We start from the raw sequence: 24,438 nt of genomic DNA, 5'->3' as shown, positions 1-24,438 counted from the left end.
GCAAACTGAAAAAGTTAAATTCACAACAAATGAACAAGTAAAGGATATTTTTAGAAGCTGTTGCATTGTCATTGTTGATACATCCAACTTAAGTTAAATGGATGACTTTACAGAAATAGAGAATATATGTATTAATAGAATAATAGAGAATTTAATCAACCCACTTTCAGAAAAAGAAACACTATTCCAACTACCAAAGGAAAAAGATCTCTAGGATCTGATGAAATCTATCAAACATTCAAAGAAAATGAATTCTAAACCTCCAATTACACAAACTACTTACAAAAAAAATAGGGAAAAAAAGGGGGCAGCTAAGAGACTTGGTAGATAGAATGATAGGCTGGGAGAAAAGAGAACCTGGATTCAAATCTGACCTGACACTTCTGAGTGGTTGACTACCCTTTAATACTCTTCTACCTTGAAACTGATACTTGTATTGATTCTAAGAAGAAAAGAAAAAGAACAAAAATAAAAAAACCCTCTTACCTTCCATCTTAGAATGGCAGAAGAGCAATGGGGGTTAAGCAATTAGGGTTAAGTGACTTGCCAGGGTCACATAGCTAAGGAGTGTCTGAGGCTAAATTTGAAACTAGGCCCTCCAGGCCTCTATTCTGCTACCTAGCTGCCTTTACAAATATGTTTCTTCCAAACAAATAAATCCATTAAATTAAATAGACTCTTTAGTTCTTCTCCAAAATTATGGTTTTATCTCCCACTTCTATATATTTATACATACTCTTCCACATCTGCAAAGAAGTAGATTCTTTATGTGGTATCAGGGTGTTGGGGGAGTAGGAGTTCTTTGTGAGCATTTACATTCCTTAAGAAGATAGGAGCCCTTTATTACTAATGCTTGGTTGACAAATAGCTACTATGGCTGTCCTAATCAGAAAGGCCTTACGTCCTCCAACTGTACTAGTTTACTTTTTTTCTGTCATACATAGATTTTCATTCATTGTGGTTAAAGTTAATGAATCTACTTTTGGAGAAGAACTGAAGAGTCTATTTAAATGTATTCATTTGTTAGGAAGTATTGCTATTGTTTTGTATAGTTTCCCCCCATGTCCCATTTATGTATAGACAGAACCAGAAAGGAAGTTAAAACTAACATATACACTATATATTTCACTTTCACAGGGAAGTAATTTTGAATGAGAGTGATACCTTCTGTTAATTAGAAGTGGTTTGACTTTGTCAAGTCATTTTAACATTTTATACAAATACTTCTGTTAATTCTTTTTATTTGTTTATGTATATTTATTTCCTTTTTTAATTAAGAATGTTTTTCTATGTTACATGATTCATATTCTTCCCCACTTCCTCCCCCCTCCTGGATCTGACAAGCAGTTCCACTGGTTAATGCATATATCATTGTTCAAAACCTATTTCCATGTTATCCATATTTACAGTAATCTTTTAACATCAAAAGCCTAATCATATCTATATTGAACCACATGATCTATCATATGTCTTTCTTCTGCATTTCTGTAACTACAGTTCTTTCTTTGGATGTGCATGATATTTCCTCTGGATTGTCCTGCTGCTACTAGAAAAGTCTATTACGTTTGATTGTGCTATATAATGTATCAGTCTCTGTGTACAATTTTCTCCTGGTTCCGCTCCTTTCGCTCTGCATCAGTTCCTGGAGGTCTTTCCAGTTCACATGGAATTCCTCCAGTTCATTATTCCTTTCAGCACAATAGTATTCCATCACCATCAGATACCATAGTTTGTTCAGCCATTCCCCAATTGATGGACATTCCCTCATTTTCCAGATTTTTTTTGCCACCACAAAGAGAGAGACTATGAATATTTTTGTACAAGTATTTTTCCTTATTATCTCTTTGGGGTACAAACCCAACAGTGGTATCACAGGGTGAAAGGGACTTCTGTTCATTCTTAAAATTTTAGCATAAACCCTGGGGAAAGCTAGGTTTGTAATTTTTGAAGATAGAACAGAAACATTTGTCTGAAACCCTTTTTACAGTATTCTACTAAAGAGTTTTTCTTATCTATTTTTTTAAACCCTTGCCTTCTGTCTTTATTGGCTCCAAGGTAGAAGAGTGGTAAGGGCTGGGCAATGGGGGTCAAGTGACTTGCCCGGGCACACAGTTGGGAAGTGTTTGAGGCCAGATTTGAACCTCAAACCTCCCGTCTCTAGGTCTGGCTCTCAGACCACTGAGCCACCCAGCTGCCCCTCTCTCTATCTATTTGAAGGGTCATAAAATACCTACTGTAACAATTGACAGTACTAACTAAATTAAAGTACTTAGCTTTGATGCCATTGGTGTCACAGTACCCTAGTTATCTTTGGCTTTTATGTTTTGTTGTAGGACTATTTAGTCATGATTCCCCTAAGTAGCTTTGGCTTTTCCTGCAAACATGTTAGCTAACTCCATGAAATGGGGGGAAGAAACTGAATCATTTTCCCCACTTGGCAAGTATAGGTAGGCACTGCACATTATAAATCTAGTAACAATGAGTGCTGCAGTATTTCTGGCGGTCCACTGAGGAAGAATGCAATTCACCTGCTAGAGAGATTATGGATTAAAATGCAGGATGATATACACATTTTTGGACATGCCCAATATGGGAATTTTTTGGCAGTATATTGTGTGCCTCATATTAAGCCATTTGACATTTTAAAAGAAAATTTCACTTCCCTAACCCACATGTGGAGAAAGTATGAGGGAACAGATGCTTTCAAAATTAAGTGATTTACCCAGTCAGAAAGGTTGTGCCTTGAAGGATTAGAACACTAGGATTAGAAACCCAGGGATTAGGGCTTTATCCACTAAACTAGAAAATCTTAGTTGATACTTTATTATACTATGGAAGTTAACCCTAAGTTCTTGAAGATTATGTCATCAGAACACAAAGTCTGGCAGGATATCCTCCTTGTCAGCTATGTTGTAGTGGGAACTAGATGGCTGCTGACGTCCTTTCCAGCTTTCAAATTCTGCTTCTGTCTACCTGGAAAATCTTCAGAAATGGCCTGGTAGAGAAATAGGTTTCTCCCTTTAAGGGATTACCCTTCTAAAATGTGTGCTTTTAAAATTGACTTTAGAATTTCACCCCACTTTAATCCTACATTTCTATCTCAGAGGCAGAGTGTGGAGAACTGTGGGCCTGGAGTCAAGAAGACCCGAGTTCAAACCCTGCCTTAGCCTCTTATTAACTATTTGATGCTGGGCAAGTTCCTTAACCTTAGGTTGTTTCTGTTTCCTTAACTGTAAAATGGGGATAATAATTGTAACTACTTTACAGGCTTGTTATGAGGATCAAAGGATGTATAGATAGATGAGTGAGGAAAGGTAGGAATCAAAGTGGAATGACTCTTCTTGTACTCTTCTCACTGTCTTCTCCTGGACTGTGATAACAGAGGAATATCTTGGGGAAATGGGCATCCCAAGTGATGAGTCGATGCTAGGGTGTTAAAGGGAGGTCTCCCTTATTGTATGATGGTGGGGATACCCCCAAAATACCCAAGCACGGATCACCCAGAAAGACAAGCCTCCCCCTGTTCACTGACCCAGCAGGGGGGCCTGACCAGCACTGTACGATGGCTGGTCAGTAGCCTCAGAGAATTGGCTTCCTCAAAGCTCCTCAGATAAAATCCTTTTCTTCTAATCTGACTGTGGTTTAAGAAATCTTTATTAAACTCAAGGTATTTGGAAGTGGGGTGGTTGGTTTGAGGTTAAGAGGTACCCCTATATCTAAACCCTTCAAGGTTCTTCTTTTTGGGAGCTTTAGAGCAACCCAGAAATTCTCTTCCCTCCTCAGTTATCTTATGATCTAAATTTAGGTGCTAAAGGGTCAGGATAGGGAAAAGGCAGGTACTGTAGGGATTTGGGGGTCTTGGCTCAGAGCCGTTGAGTCCAGAGCCCCTCAGGTCCAGTAAGACAAAAATCTCTCTTCAAAAGTTGAGAACAATGACAGGTAATAGAAAGTCATAAGCTAAGAAACTTCAAGATTGATTTTCAGGGTTCATCTCTCTGTTGGCCTTTGGGCGATCTCAAGCAAGGCAAGAAACCTCTTCCTCTCTCGATCTTGGTCCCCAAAAGCCCCTCCTTTGTACTTGTGGGATTCCTCCCAGGACCCCCTCCTTCTGGTTCTTTTCCCAGTTTCCTCTGCTCCTTAGTTCCAACGGTCTTCACATGTCAGTTAAACTCAACATTCTTTTTTTTTCCCCTTGTATCCTGCTGTAATAGACAGTGCCTGGTATATTGTAGGAATCATTTAAATTCTTATTCTCTTCCTCATATCTTAAAATGGTATTGTATAGAATTGAAGAAACTAAGATTCTTTAATCCTAAATGTTCTGTTATTGCAATGTAAGCTACTTGAGAGCAGCAGATCTGGCTTCATTTCTGCCCCCGTATTCCATATTCCATATTCCAGCACAGGACCTAGACATTATATTAACTTTAAAAATTTCTTGTTGATTGGTGCTAACTAGCTGCCTACATTTCCACCCTCATATCTTTAATTTTTTTGTAATTAAATATTGTTCTTCCCTTTTCCCCAAAAGGGGTGGGAGGTACTTGTAACAGATATGCATACTAAATTTAAAAAATTTCCATATTTACCACTTCCAAAAATGTCTTCCTCTTTATATTTAGTTATCCTTTGCCATCATGATTGATCAGAATTCTTAAGTGCAGCAGCCAATTTGGCCACAAAATAATTAGTTATTTATGCCACAGCAGCACTTAATGATTACTGACAGTTAAAGTTCTTTGGAGGAGGAGGAAATACTCACACCAGCAAAATTGCCAATGCGTTTGAAATATTTAAGGTAGGGGTTGTGTGAGGTGTTCTTTTTTTTTTTTTGGTTGTTGTTGTGTCTCAAACAATAAAAATAGATCTAAATGTATCCCTATTTAATGTCCTGTATCTTCTAACCATTGAAAGAACTTACATTTCTTGGTTTCTTTATTAACTCAGTATAAATATGACAAAGCAAGGAAATAAACAGAAAAAGGAGATTGTTCAGATAATTTCTCTTTTATTGACATAGTGAATGGCACCATTTCTCTGGTGAATTGGATTTTGTTTACTTTTTGGTGAAGCCCCTCATGTGTATTTTGTAATTTTTGATTTATATTACTTTTCTCTTTTGGTCTTAGTTTATTTGCATTAAGTGATGTAAGAAGATTCTTGTATCTGAAGGCATTAGTGAAGGGTCTCTTCAGATAAACTATTTTAGGAAACACAGGGAGATTAGCTCTATTTTGACATGTTGTGAGTGATGAATGAGCTCAGAACAAAGGCATATGAGAGAAAACACACTTGAAGACCAGGACAGATTGTATTCCATTTGGATTGAAATAATTTAAAATATACTTATTAGATTTGGATCTAGTCTTGATTTGAATTTGAACTAATTTATTCCTGCAGCAAAATAATAAACTTTGGACAAAAGACTAATTGTTCATTTGGTAAGATGAGGGAATATATGTTGGCATCTAATTATGGTTTCTGGGTCTCATCTTATCTTGCATTTGGACACTTTTGCATGTTGCCAACATTTTTATATGTTGGTACAAATAGAGGAGATTGCCAATATTTGTAAATAATATTTTGCTCTAGGACATGATTCCTTTTTATGACCTCTTCCTTTCTTTCAGGAACCACATATTCTTTAAAGGAAAAAAAAAACCCAAAAAACCTTATTTTCTATCTTAGAATTGATAGCTAAGTATTGGTTCCAAGGCAGAAAAGTGGTAAGGGCTTAGACAATTGAGGTTAAGTGACTTTCCCAGTGTCTCACAGTTTAGGAAGTGTTTGAGAGATCACATTTGAACCCAGGACCTCCTGTCCAGGCCTACTTTTTTGTCCACTGAGTTATCTGCCCTTGGACTACCTATTCTTAAAGCTATTAGAGCTTTATGTATTGGAACTTTATATGGTACTTTTTTACTAGTGAATTAGTCAAATTATTTGATAATCCCTATCTGACCATTTCATTTGCCAGCACGTTGATTGGCTGGATCTAGAAGATTTCTTTTATTCTATTTTGGCGATTTTAAACTGCATGCTTAATTTAAAATGTTTAAAAATATTTTTGTAAGCAGGGGCTCCTTTTTATTTGTATTTTCATTCATGATTATCACCTTCCTTTGTATATAGTAGGGACTTAGTATACCTTAAATTAAAATTGTGCAGTTACTTTATGAAATCATTCTGATTAATGATATATTTACATAATATTTTAAAGTTTTTAAAGCACACACAGATTTTATGTGAATCTTAAAGCAGTCCTGTGACATAAGTGTTCCAGATTGATAGTCCCATTTTACAGATGAGGAAACTGAAGCTTAGGGAGGTTAAATGACTTGCCAGTGGTCCCAAAGGTAATAAATGTTAGAGATGAGTTTTATGCCCAAATCCTTTGACTCCTAGAGCTATGGAACTCCATTAGTCTGTGTAGCAATATCTATTAGGCATTTATGGTAGAATCTTAATTAGATCCTTTTTATTAATTACTTTTTGCATATGATTAATAATGGAATTTCTGGGTCAAAACATGAAAATTTTAGCTAGTCTTTTAATAGTAATTACTTTCCAAAATAATTATACCAAATGTCCAGCTCCATTTGTACTTTGTGTACTTATCTTTCCATGATCTCTTCAACAATGCTAAGTATGAGGTAAGAACTTGTTGGTTGTTTATATTTGCAATTCTCTCATTATTAGTGACTGAGCATTATTTTATATTTTAATATTTTTCTATTTTTCTTTTGAGGATAATATATCTAATTATCTTTTGACCACTTCTATTAGATAATGACTTTTGTATTTGTTTATCTTTCGTGTTATTAGTAGGAGATGTTTTCTTAAAGATTAGAGACCATTACAAAATTTAAAAGATATTATTTTGACCTGGAAAATGGAAAGTTTCTGCACAATGTATATCTAATAATATAGGAAAAGGGGTCACAGGGAAAGAAATCTTTGTATCAGATTTCTCTGATAAAGTTTTGTTCCACACACAAACACACACACACACACACACACACACACACACACACACACACACACAGTATTTTAATTTAAAATCTTAGATTTTTGGTTTTTTGTTTGAGGTTGTATTTTTATAAAAATCCAAGATTTTGATTTTGTTCGAAAAAAGATCTTCAAGGAAGAAGCTTGCTAACTCCTAAATCCAGAGAATGAACTGTTGCAGAAAGATGCCAGAAAACCTATACTTCAGCAAGAAGATCAAGAATGAACCTTGAGTGTGGTTGATTGAACTGAAGTTTGATTGAACATTTTATTGTAAATGTACACTTTTATGCCAAGGGGACTGCCCCTAATTTGGCTTTCTGTCAATGTGCCCAGCAAAGCATTGGTTTTGCTTTCTTTCTATTCCTCCCTAAATACTGTAATTTCTTCTTAGAAAATTGAATATTGTATACATCTGTATTTAGAAGTGCTTTTAGGACTACAGTTTATGACTGACCACGAAGCTTGTGACAAAAACCCTCAAAAAAATTTCTGTGAAATCACTTTCCTTTCTCTCTTTATTACTTGCTCTATCAGTCAGTCTTTTTAAATGTGCTAATTCAGCTTCAAAACACAGCTGCAAGAGCAGGTGAGTAAAAATCATTTCGATTTCTCCTTAAATTAAATAGAACACAGCTATTTTAAATCTTAGCAACAGGGCTCTAAGGTCCTGGCTAGGAGATCTGTTTCTAAATATCCTTTCCTTTATGGAACAACTGCCTAAAATTAGGATTAAGGGAAACCTGGGAAAAGCTTTTGGCCTTGCCCTGCTCCCCACGTGTTAACTTTAGAAATATGTGGATACAGCCAGTTCACAACATATTTAACAACTGGCTCATTAGCTCCATGACCAAACTTGTAAAATTCACATTTGTTGCCTCTCTGAAATTGCTCATACCATGGAGCTTATGGCAAAGTATAATTGACACGCTACTCCCCCTTGGGATTTTGATTGTTATAGCTGTAATATTGTATTTCCTTACAAAACCCACTTCTCGGTCAAACCAGCCGATTGTTCCTTTTATTACTCAACAAAATGCAGAAATAAATACTCAGCTTGAGCTTATAGAGGAAAGTCAGGGGGAGATCATAGCTTTTATGAGAAACATTAAAAGAGAGTTAAGAATATTATCAGAATCTCTGTCCCAACTTGCTCTGAACACTAACCCTCCTAGCCAACCCACTGCTCCCACTGCCCCTTTGGCCTCAGAAAACCCTACTCCTTACCAACCCACTCCTCCCTCTGCCTATGCTTCCGATCCCACACCCTCCACTCTAAGTTCACACCCCACCCATGCTGACCTCCCTACCACCTCCACTCTAAGTTCACAACCTGCCCATGCTGACCATCCTACCACCTCCACCACAAGTTCACACCACACCCATACTGACCATCCTAATGCCTCCACCCTAAGTTCACCCCTTACTCATTCCTCCAATCCTAATACCTCTGTAACCTTTCACTCTTCTTCTTTTGCCTCTCCTTCCCACCCTGCCCAATTCAATTCCCAGATCTTTCATACCTCTGATTCTTCTGGCACTATGGGACAACAACAAACCCTCTCCCTCAGTGTGCCCAACCTTTCTCTTTCTCATACCTACCCCACTGAGAATGGATTAGGAAGCCTAGAAACAGAAATAAGAGTACCAAATAATTCAGATAGGTTATTTCCTTTAAGGGAAGTACCCACTTTTAATAAAGATGGGAACTTGGTATCTGTAAAACATCACACACCTTTTAACCCTGAGGATTTAAATAAATTCAAGGAAGATCTTCCATCATTTGAGGAAGAACCAACATTAATCATAAAAAAATTAGAGAACATATTCAGAACTTTTGACCCCACTTGGATGGATGTTTAAAATTTGTTAGAGACATTTTTAACAAAAAGAGAAAACAATATCGTTTCTCTGGCTAATCAGAAGCGCGGTAGGAAAGGACATTATTGGCTAACTGAAGATCCACATTGGAACCCCAATGTTGAACTAGATCACACAAAACTAAACCAGGCCAGAGAAGCATTATTGACAGCCATGAGAGCTTGCTCTGATAGACCTGAAAAATGGTCAAAATTTGAAAGAACCCGACAAGAAAATGAGGAGACCCCCTCCCAGTTTATGGACAGACTTATTGACGTAGGAAATACACATATGGACCTTGATTTATCCAGAGAAAGGGACATTAGGCAAATACATAGGCAATTCATTGAGAATTGTTGTTCAGTGGTAAAAGACGACTTTAAAACTAGCTGTCCTAATTGGGACTCTATGGACCTTGAAGAATTGAGAAGAGTAGCAACCTATGTTTATAAGGGTCATGTAAAAAGACCTGAGAAACACAATTCATTAGTGGAAGACTTAAAGAAAGAAATTGAAATGTTAAAGAGACAATTGAAGAGTAAGGGAGAGACTATAGCCCCTTTGCAGGAATCCACGGATAAATCAATAACCTGCCACTTCTGTGGGAAGAAGGGTCACAGAATAATAGAAAGGAGAACTTTTCTCAAGATTATCAGAAGGAATACACAGTTTAATAACAACTTTTGAAATAATAACTATAGAAATGATGATAATAATCATAGAAACCAGAGCTTTAGAAATTATGGAAATAACTATAATGACTATAGAAATAAGAACTTTAGAAACCAAAATTTTAGAAATAGGAATTGGGAAAATAATGACAATGCTCCAAATGAAGAAAATGATAATACCCAACAACAATATATAAGAAATGGTTCTCGTCCAAAAAATACTCGAGGTGTTAATGCCCCTCAGGAGGGTGCCCAAGGAATGTCCCAAACACAATGAAGGTGTCTGGGGCAGAGGGGTGGCTGGGGCACAGGAATCAGAGGATACAACCTTTGATTTTCTGGACCCTGATGTCCTACTACCCGTTGTCCCTATCCACTGCCCTCCCCATACTAATGAACCCCATGTTACCTTAAAGGTGGGTAACACCTATTATGATTGTCTCTGGAGCTACTAGGTTTGTATTAAAGAATGTACCTGATTTAAATTGTTATTCCGTTGACTCACAAAGTGTAGTGGGAGTATCAGGAATATCCCAAAGATTTAAAAATCTTCCCCCTAGAATGGTGTCTGTAGGACTCCTAGAGGTACAATATTCCTTTCTTTTGATGCCTGACTCCCCTTTAAATTTGCTGGGGAGAGACCTTCTATGCAAACTCAGAGCCACAATAACTTGCTCCCCAGATGGTTCCTTATCTTTGGAAATAACAGAGGAATCTTTAAATTTACTCCCTGTACTTCTCTTAGAGAGCCAGGAGGCAAAAGAGCCTCCCACTTTTGAAATACCTATGGATATACCAGAGTCTCATTGGGTCACAGCTTCTTCCGATGTAGGCCTACTTAAATCCTTAAATTACTTAAATACTTAAATTCCTGTGCATATAAAAACTAAATCTAGCCCACCTCCTTCCATTCCTCAGTATCCTCTCTCAAAAGAGGCAATTGTGAGGGTATTACCCCAGTTATTAATACTCATTAATTAAATAAGGAATAATAATCCCTTATAAATCTGAATACAACACGCCCATCCTGCCTGTTAAAAAACCAAAAAGAGGGCCCGATGGCAAATACCTCTAAAGATTTGTGCAGGATTTGAGGGCTGTGAACAATTATGTTATAAAGAGACACTTCGTAGTTTCCAATATCAATACTATTATTTCTTCTATTCCTACCACAGCTACATAATTTACAGTAGTAGACTTATGCTCAGCCTTCTTTTCCATACCCATACATGAGAACTACATCTAGTTCCAGGCTTTAAACTTGGTATTTGAAAATTCCTTGTTTTAAGAAATGGCAGCCCACATAAATAACATTGAACCTACAATGCACCAGAAACGTAATATTGATATTACTATAAACAATGCTTTGATCAAACTACATAACATCACAGGAATGGGGACGGGACGGGAAGGGAAGGAGACAACTTTTTTTAATCCCTCACCCTCCTTCTTGGAGTCAGTACTGTGTATTGGTTCTAAGGTAGAAAAGCAGTAAGGGCTAGGCAATGAGGGTCAAGTGACTTTCCTAGGGTCACATAGCTAGGAAGTGTCTGAGGTCAGATTTGAATCTAGGACCTCTCATCTCTGGGCCTGGCTCTTAATCCACTGAGCCACCCAGCTGCCCCTGAAGGAGACAATTTAGATTTTATAATTTTGGAACATATATGTTGAATATTGTCAATTCATGTAATTGTGAAAATTAAATGTTAAAAAATGATTCTGTAGACAAATATATTCAGCACAACAAATTAGATGTTAGATATTTCTTTTGCCTTTTCCCTATTCCAGGAGCAAAAATGGGAACCTTCCGAGCCCTAAGTGGCTTCCAGGTCAAGGCTTTAGCTGGAGAGTAAGTACTTGGAGCAGGGACATGGGTGGTAAAAAAATGAAATTAAGAATTCCTGTAAAAGGAGGACCAGAGGGCTACAGGGAAAGTGAATGAAACGGGTCATAGAAAAGGGAGGGTAAACTAGAAGATAGTATGAAGACGAAGGATAGTGATGGTCTTTGAGTACTAAGGAAGGGGACAGTGACTAGAAACATGATAGGTGATTTCAGTGCTTTTCTACTTCATCTCTTACCTTGCCTGTAGCTTATATGGCTGAGGAAGAGTGGAAAGAGTGACCTGGAAAATAAGTACAGAGTAGTTAAGAGGAAGGGAGGGTCATTTTTGTCAGTTGTAGAGGAATGTAGAGTTCCTACAGCTTGTGATGTATTAGCTATGTAGCTAGCAAGTCATCTCATCATGTTGTTGGAGAATCCGCACCCTTGCCTCAGTCAGCTTCTCTCCTCTCTGACTGGAGAGTGGAACACTCCACTTCATCCAAAACTTTCCTTTGTAGAAGACTGGACTTGGACTTTGCAGCTCACTCCAAATTTCATCTCTATCTCTCCTTTGTTTCAAGATGCCTCCCTGCACAGGGTACCCTTGTTGTTCCTCTCCTTCATTTCCTAGCTTTCTTTTGTGTGTTGTCTACCATCATTAGATTGCAAGCTCCTTGAGGGCATGGGCTATATATATTTTTGTATATGTGTCTCCAGTGCCTGGCACATAATAGATCCTTAATGTTTATTGAGATAAATTGAGGTAAGGTGGGGACTAGAGGCAGCTACAAGACTCAGTGGATAGAGCACTGGATCTGGAGTCAGGAAGACCTGAGTTCAAATATGGTCTCAGATACCTACTAGCTGTGTGAATCTGGGAAAGTCACTTAGCCTCCATTTGCTTTAATCCACTGGAGAAGGAATTGGTAAGCCACTCTAGTATTTTTGCCAAGAAAACCTCATGGACAGTGTAGGGATGCTATGGGTCCAAGAGGTCATGAAGAGTTGGATATGTCTGAATAACTAAACTAAGGTGGAGATTTTCTGTATTATAACTTCCTTATTTTGTTCCTCCCTTCTTCCCTACTCCCCCCTACTAAGTATCAAAGAGTGGTTAAGGCTAGGCAATTTTATATATAAATACAATTTGGATTGGGGGAAGGAAGGTAATACAGATGGATAAACATATACATATTAAATTTATTTTAACATAGAAGGGATGAAGGAAAGGGAAAGGGGAAAAGGGGAAATCTAAATTCTTTAAACCACTATATAAACCCTATCTGACTTACTTTAAACCAAACCCTAAGTTATCTAAAAGGGGATGAGATCAGTTTCTCTCAAAGAGTTCTTGATGAGCCAGAAACAGAAGTTCAGCTGATGTCTTCAGATGTCTCAGCAGGATAGTGATCTATTCCCCAGTCTGGCTTTCCACCAGGAAGATTGGAGTTATTCTTTCACCACAGCTAGAAGATCCTCAAGGCCTGTTGTTTGATGGATGGGCTCAAGATGATTCACAAATACACCTTTCTCTTCTTTCTCTCAGGTCCAAAGTCATTTGGGGAACTGTCTCTCCAACCGTTTAGAATCCTGACAGCCCCGGGAGAATTCTGAGTCTCATGCCCTGTATTCCTTGCATTCTCCTTTGCTACAGTCCCACCTTTGCACAAAGCCTAAATTGTGTTGAAAACACTATTTTGGCATTTGTGCACAAACTAATTTACTTACAGATTACCTAAACTAAAATATTTACCCAAAATATCAAACCACCTACACTCAACTATCTTAACTTATGTAATACTATTCTATTCTAGGGATTTCATCAAGGAAAGGAAAAAAGGGATTAAATAATGAACAAGTACAAATTCCAAACATATGCAAAAGCACAACAAGCAAATAACATCAAAAGCAAAAGATAACTTCCATGCAAACTTTAAACTCATAGATACTATTCTTACCAACTAAAACAAAACATACTACTACTATTGTAATGCATAACAGCAAACTTAGAGAAAATTTTTTTCAAGTGTGTCCCTTTTAAGTAATTGTTTGTGAAATTATTCACAGTGGAGTATAATATTCACCTGTATTATCCTTAAATGTAAACATGTCTGGAGACATGGTAATTGATGTTTTGATGGTATTGTAGGAATGTATTTTGCATATCCCATACATTGTATTTGTGTTGTTCCCTATTGTTTGTTATGTAGGATTGGACTGTAGATGGATGAAATCTTTTATGGATATCACAATGCATACCTCTCTCATCTCATGTCCCCATAGTTTGTATCTGTCTTTGTGTCCTGTATAAGTGTAGATGGGCATTCTTTCTCTTTGGTAAATGGTTTAAAGCAATTATGATCTGGTTAACAAAGGATTCAGATCTCAAACTAATAGTGATACATATGAACAAACAACTCGATCAATTAGAACTATATACAAAAGATAATAAGCTTCTAAACACCGAATATGGGTGTGGGGAAAATGTAAAAGCCTAGGAGAATTCTGAGTCTCACACCCTATCAGTCATTCCTTGCATAAGTTTAATTCTCCTTTGCTACAGGTTTAAGTGACTTGCCTAGGGTGACACAGTCGGAAGTTTTAGAGACAACATTTGAACACAGGTCTTCTTGACTCTAGACCTGGTGTTCTTTCAGACCTGGTACCTCTGTGTGTCCTCTACTCCTCTCCCCCGTTTTGTTTTGTTTCCTTTCCTTCCTTCCTTCCTTCCTTCCTTCCTTCCTTCCTTCCTTCCTTCCTTCCTTCCTTCCTTCCTTCCTTCCTTCCTTCCTTCCTTCCTTCCTTCCTTCCTTCCTTCCTTCCTTCCTTCCTTCCTTCCTTCCTTCCTTCCTTCCTTCCTTCCTTCCTTCCTTCCTTCCTTCCTTCCTTCCTTCCTTCCTTCCTCCCTCCCTCCCTCCCTCCCTCCCTCCCTCCCTCCCTCCCTCCCTCTCTTCCTTCCTTCCTTCCTTCCTTCCTTCCTTCCTTCCTTCCTTCCTTCCTTCCTTCCTTCCTTCCTTCCTTCCTTCCTTCCTTCCTTCCTTCCTTCCTTCCTTCCTTCCTTCCTTCCTTCCTTCCTTCCTTCCTTCCTTCCTTCCTTCCTTCCTTCCTTCCTTCCTTCCTTCCTCCCTCCCTCCCTCCCTCCCTCCCTCCCTCCCTCCCTCCCTCCCTCCCTCCCTCCCTCCCTCCCTCCCTCCCTCCCTTCCTTCCTTCCTTCCTTCCTTCCTTCCTTCCTTCCTTCCTTCCTTCCTTCCTTCCTTCCTTCCTTCCTTCCTTCCTTCCTTCCTCCCTTCCTCCCTTCCTCCCTCCCTCCCTCCCTCCCTCCCTCCCTCTTTCTTCCTTTCTTCTTTCTTTCTTGGTGCTTTCTTTCTTCCTTTTTATGAGAACTCAAAAATCTAGTAATACTGTAAAATTATGTTCTACTTGGAAATGCTTGATAAAAAAGTTGTTCTTATTTGCCTTTGAAAATCTTGTGCACTACTACAAGAAAAGAACAGGGATTTTTGTTATTATTGACAGTTTATTAGTTTGCTTCAATGCTTTGATACTCCATTTTAATGACCTTAGCAGTAATGTTTAATAGCTTGAAGAAGAGAATAATCTGCCCTTCTGAATCAAGGAGCTTTCAAAATTTAGTATTAAATGCTTTGCCACCAGTTTCTCAAGTATTCACTAAATACTCAAAAGTTCAAGTAACTTTAAGTGATTCATGAAGGCACCTGAGCTCAGGTACATACAACTCATTTCCAGGGTAATCTTGATGAGTTGTCTGGTCCTCACAACCTCAATCTGCTCTCACAACCTGATCAGAACTAAACTTAATGGGGTAAGAATTTGAATTGAGGAAGAAAAATATATCTGCCCAAAGAGAGTACCCTCTGAATATTAAGCACCAAGACTGATTTCCTTGTGTCAGGTAACTTTTTTGAGGGAAAGCTTTAGAAGAGGAATTCTAAAACTATTTTGGACAATTAAAGTGTCCTTTGAATGAATGCATGACCTCTCAAAGGTACTGTATCAAATGATATTAAAGTTCTAAGACATTTGTTGTGTCAGGGCCTCAAGGAGTTTACAGTCTAATCGAAAGACAACACACAAAAAGAAGGGGGAGGGGGAAGAAAATATCCTACTTGTGGCATGTTGGAAAAATCAGAGCAGTCACAAAATAGTGCAGCCAGATGAGAAATGTTGACATGTTCTGAACTGAGCTCCCTCTTTAAATGGAGATGATCAAAATAATTAAAACAAGTTGCAGATTCCAGGTTAGAAATCCCTTGGGATGCTCAAGAAAGCAGAAAAATCTATGAACATAATAGAAAAACTAGATCACAAAGGCCCAAGATTCTAATATATAGAAAGTATGAAAAAAGTATTCTTGTCTCAGTTTCTGAAAAGCTCCAGTTCTCTTCCTTCCAAAAATTTGTTTATAGAATCCATGGAAAGTTTGCTTTTGTCTTTAGTTCTCTCTCTGGAGGTGAATAGCATTTTCCATCATATGCCCTTCAGAATTATCTTAGGTCTTTGTACTGCTGACAATAGCTAAGTCATTAAACAGTTAATCATCGTATAATATTACTGTTGCTGTGTACAGGTTTTCCTGGCTCTACTCATTTCACTTTTCATCAATTCATGTAAGTCATGGAAAGCTTTCTAATGAAGTCTTTATAAAAATTCTGTAACCCTAATGAAGTTGTGATTTTTTACTTTCAGATTTGTTGGAGTTTAATAGGAATTATGAAAACAAGAACTTCATCCTTTTATTACATTAAGTTTTCACTGTTTTATGTTAATTCATCAGAAAGTTTTATATCCTAAGTGTCACTTATAGATATTCCGTGTACATTTGCACTTTATTTGTATATAGGTATATAGATTCCCTCCTCCTTTTTTTCTTCTTTTAATAGCATGGAAAAGTCCATTTCTACTACATCATTTTAATTTATGGTATGTTTTCAAGGAATTTGACTTGCCATCATTGTGAAAATTGCCTGCCTTTATGTTCAAAGTAGATAATAAAAGATAACTGCATGTTTTCCTTGGTGGTTCTTCTCTTTGCAAGGGTCCACTCTTCTAAATATACTTTTGTTCCTATTCCCTACCTTTTCCTCTCTTAGCTTCCCCAGTCTTCTCCCATTTTCTCCTTGTTTAGCACTTAATCATTTTCTCTTTCCCATGAATAGTGCCTTAGATCTTCTGTAGGCCTTCTTATTCTTAAAAAGATACTTCATGCCATTCCCTCAAACTTTCATTTTATTCTTCCTTCTCTTTCATAGCTAAACTCCAAGGAAAAAAGCTGCCTTGCTCCTATTTCTCCCCTTACTCAAATTTGATGCTCCTTTAATTTGACTTTTAGCATATCTTTGCTTGTCTCTGTCATCTATATTTTCTATACGCATTTATAGATCATGGTTTATTGGCTGTAAATCCCTTTATAGTCAATTGCACTGGATCACATTGCTCTTTAACAGTTCACTAATTGGCACTAACAGTAATAGACACCTGAAAGTTTAATTTTTATTTTCACTGCAATAATTACATATACTTAAATACAGTGTAAGCACAAGTTAAAACATCAAAACATTTCTTTACTTAAAATAGTCTGTAGAATTTGTAGAATACTATAATAGAGTATGTGATTTGTTTTTATTACTGTACTATATCTGGTTTCTAAGAGTGATGACAAAAAAATTTAGAGGCTTTGAAAACTGGAACTCTTGTTTTAGTTATACAAATGGAATTCTTTAGAGAGTTTAAAGAACTTTCAGTTGATAGAAAGATGCAAAACTGTGAAGTACATGGGAGGATAAGAGCGGAGAAAAAATTACTTCTTGCAGATAATTTAACCAAAGCAAAGATTGACTTAATAGTGGTAAATGAAATAAAAATATATGAATATTATCCTGATTGATGATTTGTTGCAGTTATTCCATCTGGATTTTGTCATTCAGTACTTTTAAACTATTTTACAAAATTGTTTATTCTGTGCAGTATCACAAATTATTTGAAAGAAATGAAGCCTAGCTTTTTTATTTTAGACGTTGCTAAGTACTTGGTATATTTAAAAATTTCCATTTGGGAAAGAGAAAAATACTTTGATTTGTGGGTTGACTAATAGCATTATGAAATTAATAAACATATATATTTTGTGTGCATGTCTGCACATAATGTATATATGTATAAAAATATACACACTGCTTTTCCAGAATTTCTCCCCCCAAGATTAAAACTAGTCAGACTGGTCTGGATTCAGACCTTGTTTTGTATCATTGTATTTCTGAGAATATTTTAAGTCATAGTGCTATTGCTATGTAACAGTGCTCTAGTTCTGCTCACTTTAGTCTGTATCAGTTTATGTAAGTCTTTCCAGGTTTTTCTGAAGTCATCCTACTTGACATTTCTTATAGCACATTAGTTTTCTATTACAATCATATACTACTAGTTCAGCCATTCCCTAGCTGATGTTTATGCCCTCCTTTCCAATTATTTGCTACCAAAAAAGCCTCCTGCTATTAATGTTTTTTTTTTTTAAAAACAAATAGGGTTATTTTTCCCTATCTTTAATCTCTTTGGGATACTGACCTAGTAGTATTGTTGAGTCAAAGGATATGTACAGTTTTAGAACCCTTTGGGCATAGTTCTACTTTTCAGAGTGGTTGAATCAGCACACCAACTCCTCCCCAACAGTACATGTGTTTCTCAGTTTTCCCCACTCCCCTCCAACATTTGTCATTTTACTTTTCTGTCATAATAGCAAATTTGATTGGTGGCACCTCAGTTGTTTTAATTTCATTTTTTGTAATTTAAGTAATTTAGAGTATTTTTCATATGATTATAGACAACTTTGATTATTTGATCTGAAAATTGCTTGTTCATATCCTCTGACCATTTATCAGTTGGGAAATAACTTACTTTCCTATACATTTGATTTCTGTTTTCTATGTATTTGGGAAATAAGGTCTTCATGAAAATCGCCCTTCCTCCCCCCCATACCACTGCCATATTTATGATTACTGTGCTTCCTGTTTATGATAGTATCTCTCCTTTCACCCTAGCAATCCTCAAAAGTGTTTTGCTTCTGACCACCTCCCCTAATCTGCACTTCATTTTGTCACCATCCTCCTCCCACTCCATTTCCCCTTCCTCTCCTATTTTACTGTTGGGTAAAATAGACTTCTATGCTATTTCCCTTTTGAGCCAATTCTGATGAGAGTAAAGTTTTAAGTGCAAAAAGTATTGAAGTGTAAAAGCTCTTTTCTACTTCTTTTGTGTGATATAATTTGCCCCACTCTACCTGTCTCTTCCCCCCCTTTCTCCCATTGTATTCCTCTTTCTCACTCTCTATTTTTATATTTTTAGGTACCATCTCATCATATTCAATGCACACCTCTACAGGCCCTTCATATGTGTGTGTGTGTGTGTATTTAAAATTTTAAATTGCCTTAAAATAATGAGAAAGTTCTTAGGAATTATATGTTATCTTCCCATGTAGGAATATATACAGTTTAATTTTATTGAATCCCTTCTGCTTTCTCTTTCCTGTTTACCTTTTTATGCTTCTCTTGAGTATTGTATTTGAAGGTCAGGTTTTCTGTTCACGTGTTACCTTTTCATCAGGAATTCTTGAAAGTCCTCTTATTTCATTGAATGTCTACCCCTCCCCCCCAAGTATTGAACTCAGTTTTGCTAGGTAGGTGATTTTTTTATTGTAATCCTAGCTCCTTTGCTTTCCAGAATAACATACTCAAGGTCTTCTGATCCCTTTCATGAAAAAGATGCTAAATCTTGTGTTGTCTTGATTGTGGCTCTATTATATTTGAATGGTTTCTTTTCGACTTCTTATAAATATTTTCTCATTGACCTGGAATCTCTGAAATTTGGCTATGATAGTCATGGGAATTTTTATTTTGGGATTATGATTTAAATTTTCATGGAGACTGTATATTAAATTATAATTATGAGAGACAGAAGAGATGAGATCACATGGTCAGCCTAACTAAGTGGTGATGTCTCTTTTCCTAGGTTTTTGATTGGCTAGGTTTAACTTCAGTGGGTCACCAGTTTTGGAGTCTAGTCAGGTTTGTGGAAAGGAAACTAAAACAAGTTCTGGACTTTCTGCCACTGTGTTGGAACAAGCAACAGTGGGAATATTAGAGAGAGAAGAAAATGACAAGACTGACAGTTGGTGGGGGAAGGTTCAACTGGGAGGGGCAGTTGCTCTTGTGCCTAGTACTTCCATCCTGGTGTTGGAAGTGGGAGGAGCTTTGGCTTCCCAGTCTGGATAGAGGTGCCTCTATTTTCTTTAGCCTGAAGAGACAGGCCCAACCAGCTCTGAAAGTCAGAACTTTTATTGTTGCTTGCTTTCTACTGCTATGATTTTGAAATTAAGAAAACTAGCACAGATATAGTGTAGATAAGAATTGGAGAAACCCTCAACCAGCCTGTGAGGCCTGGTCTCAGCTCAAAAGCTGAGAGACTTCAACCTTATTTAGGGACATTCCTCTTCCCTTTTCCCTGATACCTCTCCAATCCGAACTGGTTATTAAAATTTATCTTATTTGAATATCGCAGTCAGATAAATGGACTATCTTTTTTGGGGCATAGAGGGAGCTGAACCTCAGTTCAGTCATTCAACTACTAACAGTCCTTATCAGACCCCTGCTGGGCAACCAAAGTCTGGGGAAAGGCTTGTCCCTCAGAAGGGTCTGTGTTTACCTGCTCTGGGGCATCTTCAGCACCAGTTCATAGAGAAGAAATCTGCACAGGCTATCATAAGTGACCCATTTCTCAGACATCCCATTTTGTTCAAAATAGTCTCCGGGCAGGGGGCATCTCTCTCCATTGCCTCACCAGCAGCCATATTCCCTCTCTCCCTTCAACTCCTCCATTCTCTGCTACAAATCTTCCTTATCCCCTGTTCTTCTTATCCATCTATTCTTTCCATATAAATATTACAGTATTTAGCAGAGCCAGCTAGGTTTTCCAACCTATTTTATCGAGAATTTGGGAAAAAGAAGGCAGTTGGAGGTGTCAGAGAAGTTTCAGAGAAATTTGGCCTATATACATTTCAAAAGCCTGTGACTATGGAAAGCAGGCATTTTGAGAGCAGTGTTGAGTGCATCTAATCTGCCTAGCAACACCACAGCTCTCAAAGAGACTGGAGCCTCAATCCAGTTATACAAGGATTTCCAGATATATAGCTCTTAGACTTTTACCAGCACTGTTTCCTCTGCCAGAATGCCACATATGCATATTCAGGGACATTCAAAAGTGGGGCTAGAATCAAGAATCTGTTTTTCAAACTAAATAAGTGATTTCATTTTAAATTAAGATTATACAGGATCTTTTCCCCTCCCCTCTATTTCTGTTTTATCTTCTAAAGTTTTAAAATAGCAGGGCAGTTTTACCCTTGATAATTTAATGAGAAATTATGCTTAGGGTTTTTTTTTTTTTTAATCATGGCATTTTGGGTAGTCCACTACTTCTAAAGTTTTCTCTCCTGTATCTATTTTCCAGGTCACTTGTTTCCAATAAACTTATTTCACATTTTCTTCTAGTTTTTCCATTCTTTTGACTTTGTTTTATTGTTTCGTGATGTTTCATGGAGTCATTACCTTCCACTCACCCAGTTCTAATTTTGAAACAGTTATTTTCTTTGGTGAGCCTTTGTATCTCCCTTTCCACTTGGCTGGTTCTACTTTTTAAGGAGTTTTAAAGTGGATTTTTAAATTATCTTTTCCCCTGTGACCAATTTTTCTATTTAAAGCATTCTTCTTGTCAGCAGAATTTTGCATATCTGTCCCCATTTGTTCAATTCTACTTTTAAGAGATTCTCTATAGTGAGTTTTTGCATATATTTTTCCATTTGTCCAATTCTGCTTTTTATGGTATTCAGTGAATTTTTGTGCCTCTTTTACCATTTGATCATCTTTTTTTCCCCCCAAGGTGTTATTTTCTTCAGTATTTTTATGTTTTCTTTACCAAGCTGTTTGATGCTTTTCATGATTTCTTGCATTTCTTTATGTAGTTTTTTTTTTCTGCTGTCTCTCTTTTTTGATTTTTAAAATCTTTTTTGAGGTCTTCTAGGAATTCTTTTTTTTGGGCCTGCTACAGTTCTGACTTTGTTATCTTCTTTTGAGTTTGTGTTTTGATCCTCCCTCTCTCTACAATAACTTTCTGTGGCCTCCCTCCTTTCTTCCCTCCCTCCCTCCCTCCTTCCCTCCCTCCCTTTTCTCTTCCTCCCTTCATCCCTTCCTTCCCCTCCTTCCCTCCCGTCCCTTCTTTCCCTTCATAGTGGAGGAGGCAGTGATTCTGGTCTATGAATTATCACAGGCTTTCTTTCTTCTTCTGTCCAAAGACCAGGTTTCTAGCTTCCCTGTAGATGCAAGCACTAGTATTGCTACTGCTGTTGCATTGAGTCTTGCATCAAGTGCCAGCAAAGGGCCCTCTGTAATCATATTCTGAAGGGTTCTCTGACCCCTTGACTATCTGTGGACTAATAGCCCATGAAGCCATTGCTGCTGATTCATTTGTCTCCAAAGTCTGCTGATTTGCTGAGACTAGTTCTTTCTTGGCTTGCTAGTCTACACTCCACTCCACTCCTATCACATAGCAGACCTTTCCTAACAACACCTGTTGTTTTCTGTTTCTGTTTAACTACATCTACTTTGTTCTTAATTCTCTTGTGGAAATTTAGTAATCCAAAAAAACCAAGCCGAAAAAGATTAAAGACTGTGGAGTGAGAGAGATTACTCCCTTCATGGGGAAATAGGTAAGATTTCATTGAGGATAGGACATCTGTGTGTGCACCTGAGTCTTGAAAAAAGGCACTAGAAGGGCAAGGCAAGATTATACAATAGGCATCAGTCTTGACTACAAAACTGAAGGTTTCACTGAAATGAGGTTTTATAGGATGGTTCTAAATTGAACTGTTTTTTAGTTTTCTTTTTTTTAAAAACTTATTTCCTCCAAAATTTAAGTGCACTATTCTGAAGTGCTTTCAGATTCAGTAAGTGTGATTTGAGAATATTTTCAAGGTAGTTTCTTTACAGTGGGGGAAAAACAATCATATAATTTGGAAAATAAAATGAGATTAAAAAAAAAACCCTTACCTTCCATATTAGAATCAATATTGTGTATTGGTTCCAAGGCAGAAGAGTAATGGGGGTTAAATGACTTGCTCAGGGTCATAAAGATAGGATGGATTTGAGGCTGTATTTGAATGTAGAAGCTCCCATCTCTAGGCCTGGCTCTCAATCCACTGAGCAACCCAGCTACATCTCACCCCTCCCCCCCCCCCCCCCCCCCAGATATTTTGAGATCAATTTTACAAGCAGCTTTTTAGAACTATATTAAAGAGACACAAAGTAAAATATACTGTATATACCCCTCAAAGGATAGTATATATTTATTTTGCTCTACTAGTCTTTATAGTTCCCATCTCATAAGAATCTTTTTTAAAAAGGCTCAGTCAAAATGCTTTTGGGATTTTTAAGGATTTTTAAGTAGGTCAATTTTGGTACGTAAAATTGGCTATAAGTAGTTTTATGGCCTCATTAGATCTGGCATCATCAAAACCTTTAAAATTATGAAGGATTTAAATATTAAAAGAACTTTTGCATATGTTTTGGGGGCTAGAATATATTTTTGGAGGGATTTTGAAAAAAATGTGTTAAGAAAACCCAAACACCAAAGGAATGTATTTCCTTCTAGGTAGCAGAACTGTTAATCTTACATTTCATATACATTTTTTCCCCCAACAATTGGAAAATAAACTCTACAGGTTATTTTCAAAATGACCTACTTGTCTATGTTTTTTTTTTTTCTGTTCCCTTCTCTGTGTTAAAATGCAAAGTTTTCTAGGGCCTACTTTTTAGTGGGCAGTGGGTATATCAATATTGCTAATCTCTCCCTTCTCATCATCATCCCTTCCTAAGAGAAAGAAAGGCAGATTTTTACCTTGGGTTCCTGAGGTTAGTTTCCTTTGCATCTTTGAGGTTTATAACTCTGAATCTTCAGAGGTCTTTCTGGGATCTGGGGATAGAATATTAGTAATTTTAGCACCTAGTTTGAGATCTGGGACACTAAGTTTGTCACAATTTGCTACTGTTCCCCAGGGCTTCTAAAAGGTCCTCAAACTGGGTCTTTCTCATCCAAGCTCTCCAGTCTTGTTTTGTCTCTAGACTCAGAGCCTTGCCAGGCTATAGGTGTTCTTTTGTTTGGATAATGAAGCTATCCTATAAACTATGGTGTTGGATTTGTTGCATGAAGCCTCCATTCATATTGCTCTAGGGGTTTGGGCAGAATTTATGCAATTTTGAGTTAGAAAGAAGTCACTGTAGTTTCCCACTAGATTTCTTCATCAATATTTGGTTAGATGTAAATATTAAGTTTTCTAGAGTAGGTATGTGGGAAAACTGGCCTGTCCGACAGCCATCTTGGCAAGAAATTGAAAATATGCATTTAAATCCCCAAATAATTATTTCTCTAATACTACTGCTGATCTCTTCTAATTATATACATTTTTTATTCAGATTTTGGCTGGAGCTCATCAAAATTATTCATCTCCTGGCTACCATGATTTCAACAGATGGGAATCTTTATTGAAAATCAAAGAAGGATTGCTAAGGCAGAAGGAAATTGTAATTGACAGGTCAGTGTATATGTGTTTAATTGAGTTGAGTTTTTCTTCCACAGATAAATACTCTTTATTTTCCAATGTGGTTAAAGAAATCTCTTAAAGGTTCCTTTAAGTAGGTTCTGAATGTAATTATTGTGTATTCTGACTTGTATTATAAATTAGATATGTGCCCATTTCATCTATATATCAGACTGTAAATCTTGCATGGTGGCTAAGATCATGTCAGTTTTTGTCTTTGCACTTTTATTGCTTTGTTTTAGACAATCAGTGGTTTATAAAATGTTTACTGAATTAATTTTTTTCTTTGACAATTCCACGTATTTAATATGCACATTGTTAATTTTTCATAGCTTTTCAAACTAATTTGAGTTTATGATCTCATTTATACATATTGCTGTAGTGGTATAGATGATACTAATTTATAACGATAATCTTTATAAC

At 37.0% G+C, this 24,438-nt stretch overlaps 1 protein-coding gene across 2 annotated transcripts in view; it reads left to right on the top strand.

Annotated features, from left to right (window-relative positions):
* Positions 1-24,438, top strand: part of CEP85L (centrosomal protein 85 like) — a 156,858-nt gene that overhangs the window by 90,259 nt on the left and 42,161 nt on the right. For both annotated transcript variants that reach the window (XM_007484484.3, XM_056818682.1), the window contains exon 4: positions 23,891-24,009. In XM_007484484.3, coding sequence (XP_007484546.1) covers positions 23,891-24,009 — 119 coding nt within the window. The remainder of the gene's footprint in view (positions 1-23,890; positions 24,010-24,438) is intronic.

This window comes from Monodelphis domestica, chromosome 2, assembly GCF_027887165.1.
Source record: "Monodelphis domestica isolate mMonDom1 chromosome 2, mMonDom1.pri, whole genome shotgun sequence".
Lineage (NCBI taxonomy): Eukaryota > Metazoa > Chordata > Mammalia > Didelphimorphia > Didelphidae > Monodelphis > Monodelphis domestica.
Note: the sequence above shows the minus strand (reverse complement) of the source record. Positions and strands in the feature narration are given on the sequence as shown.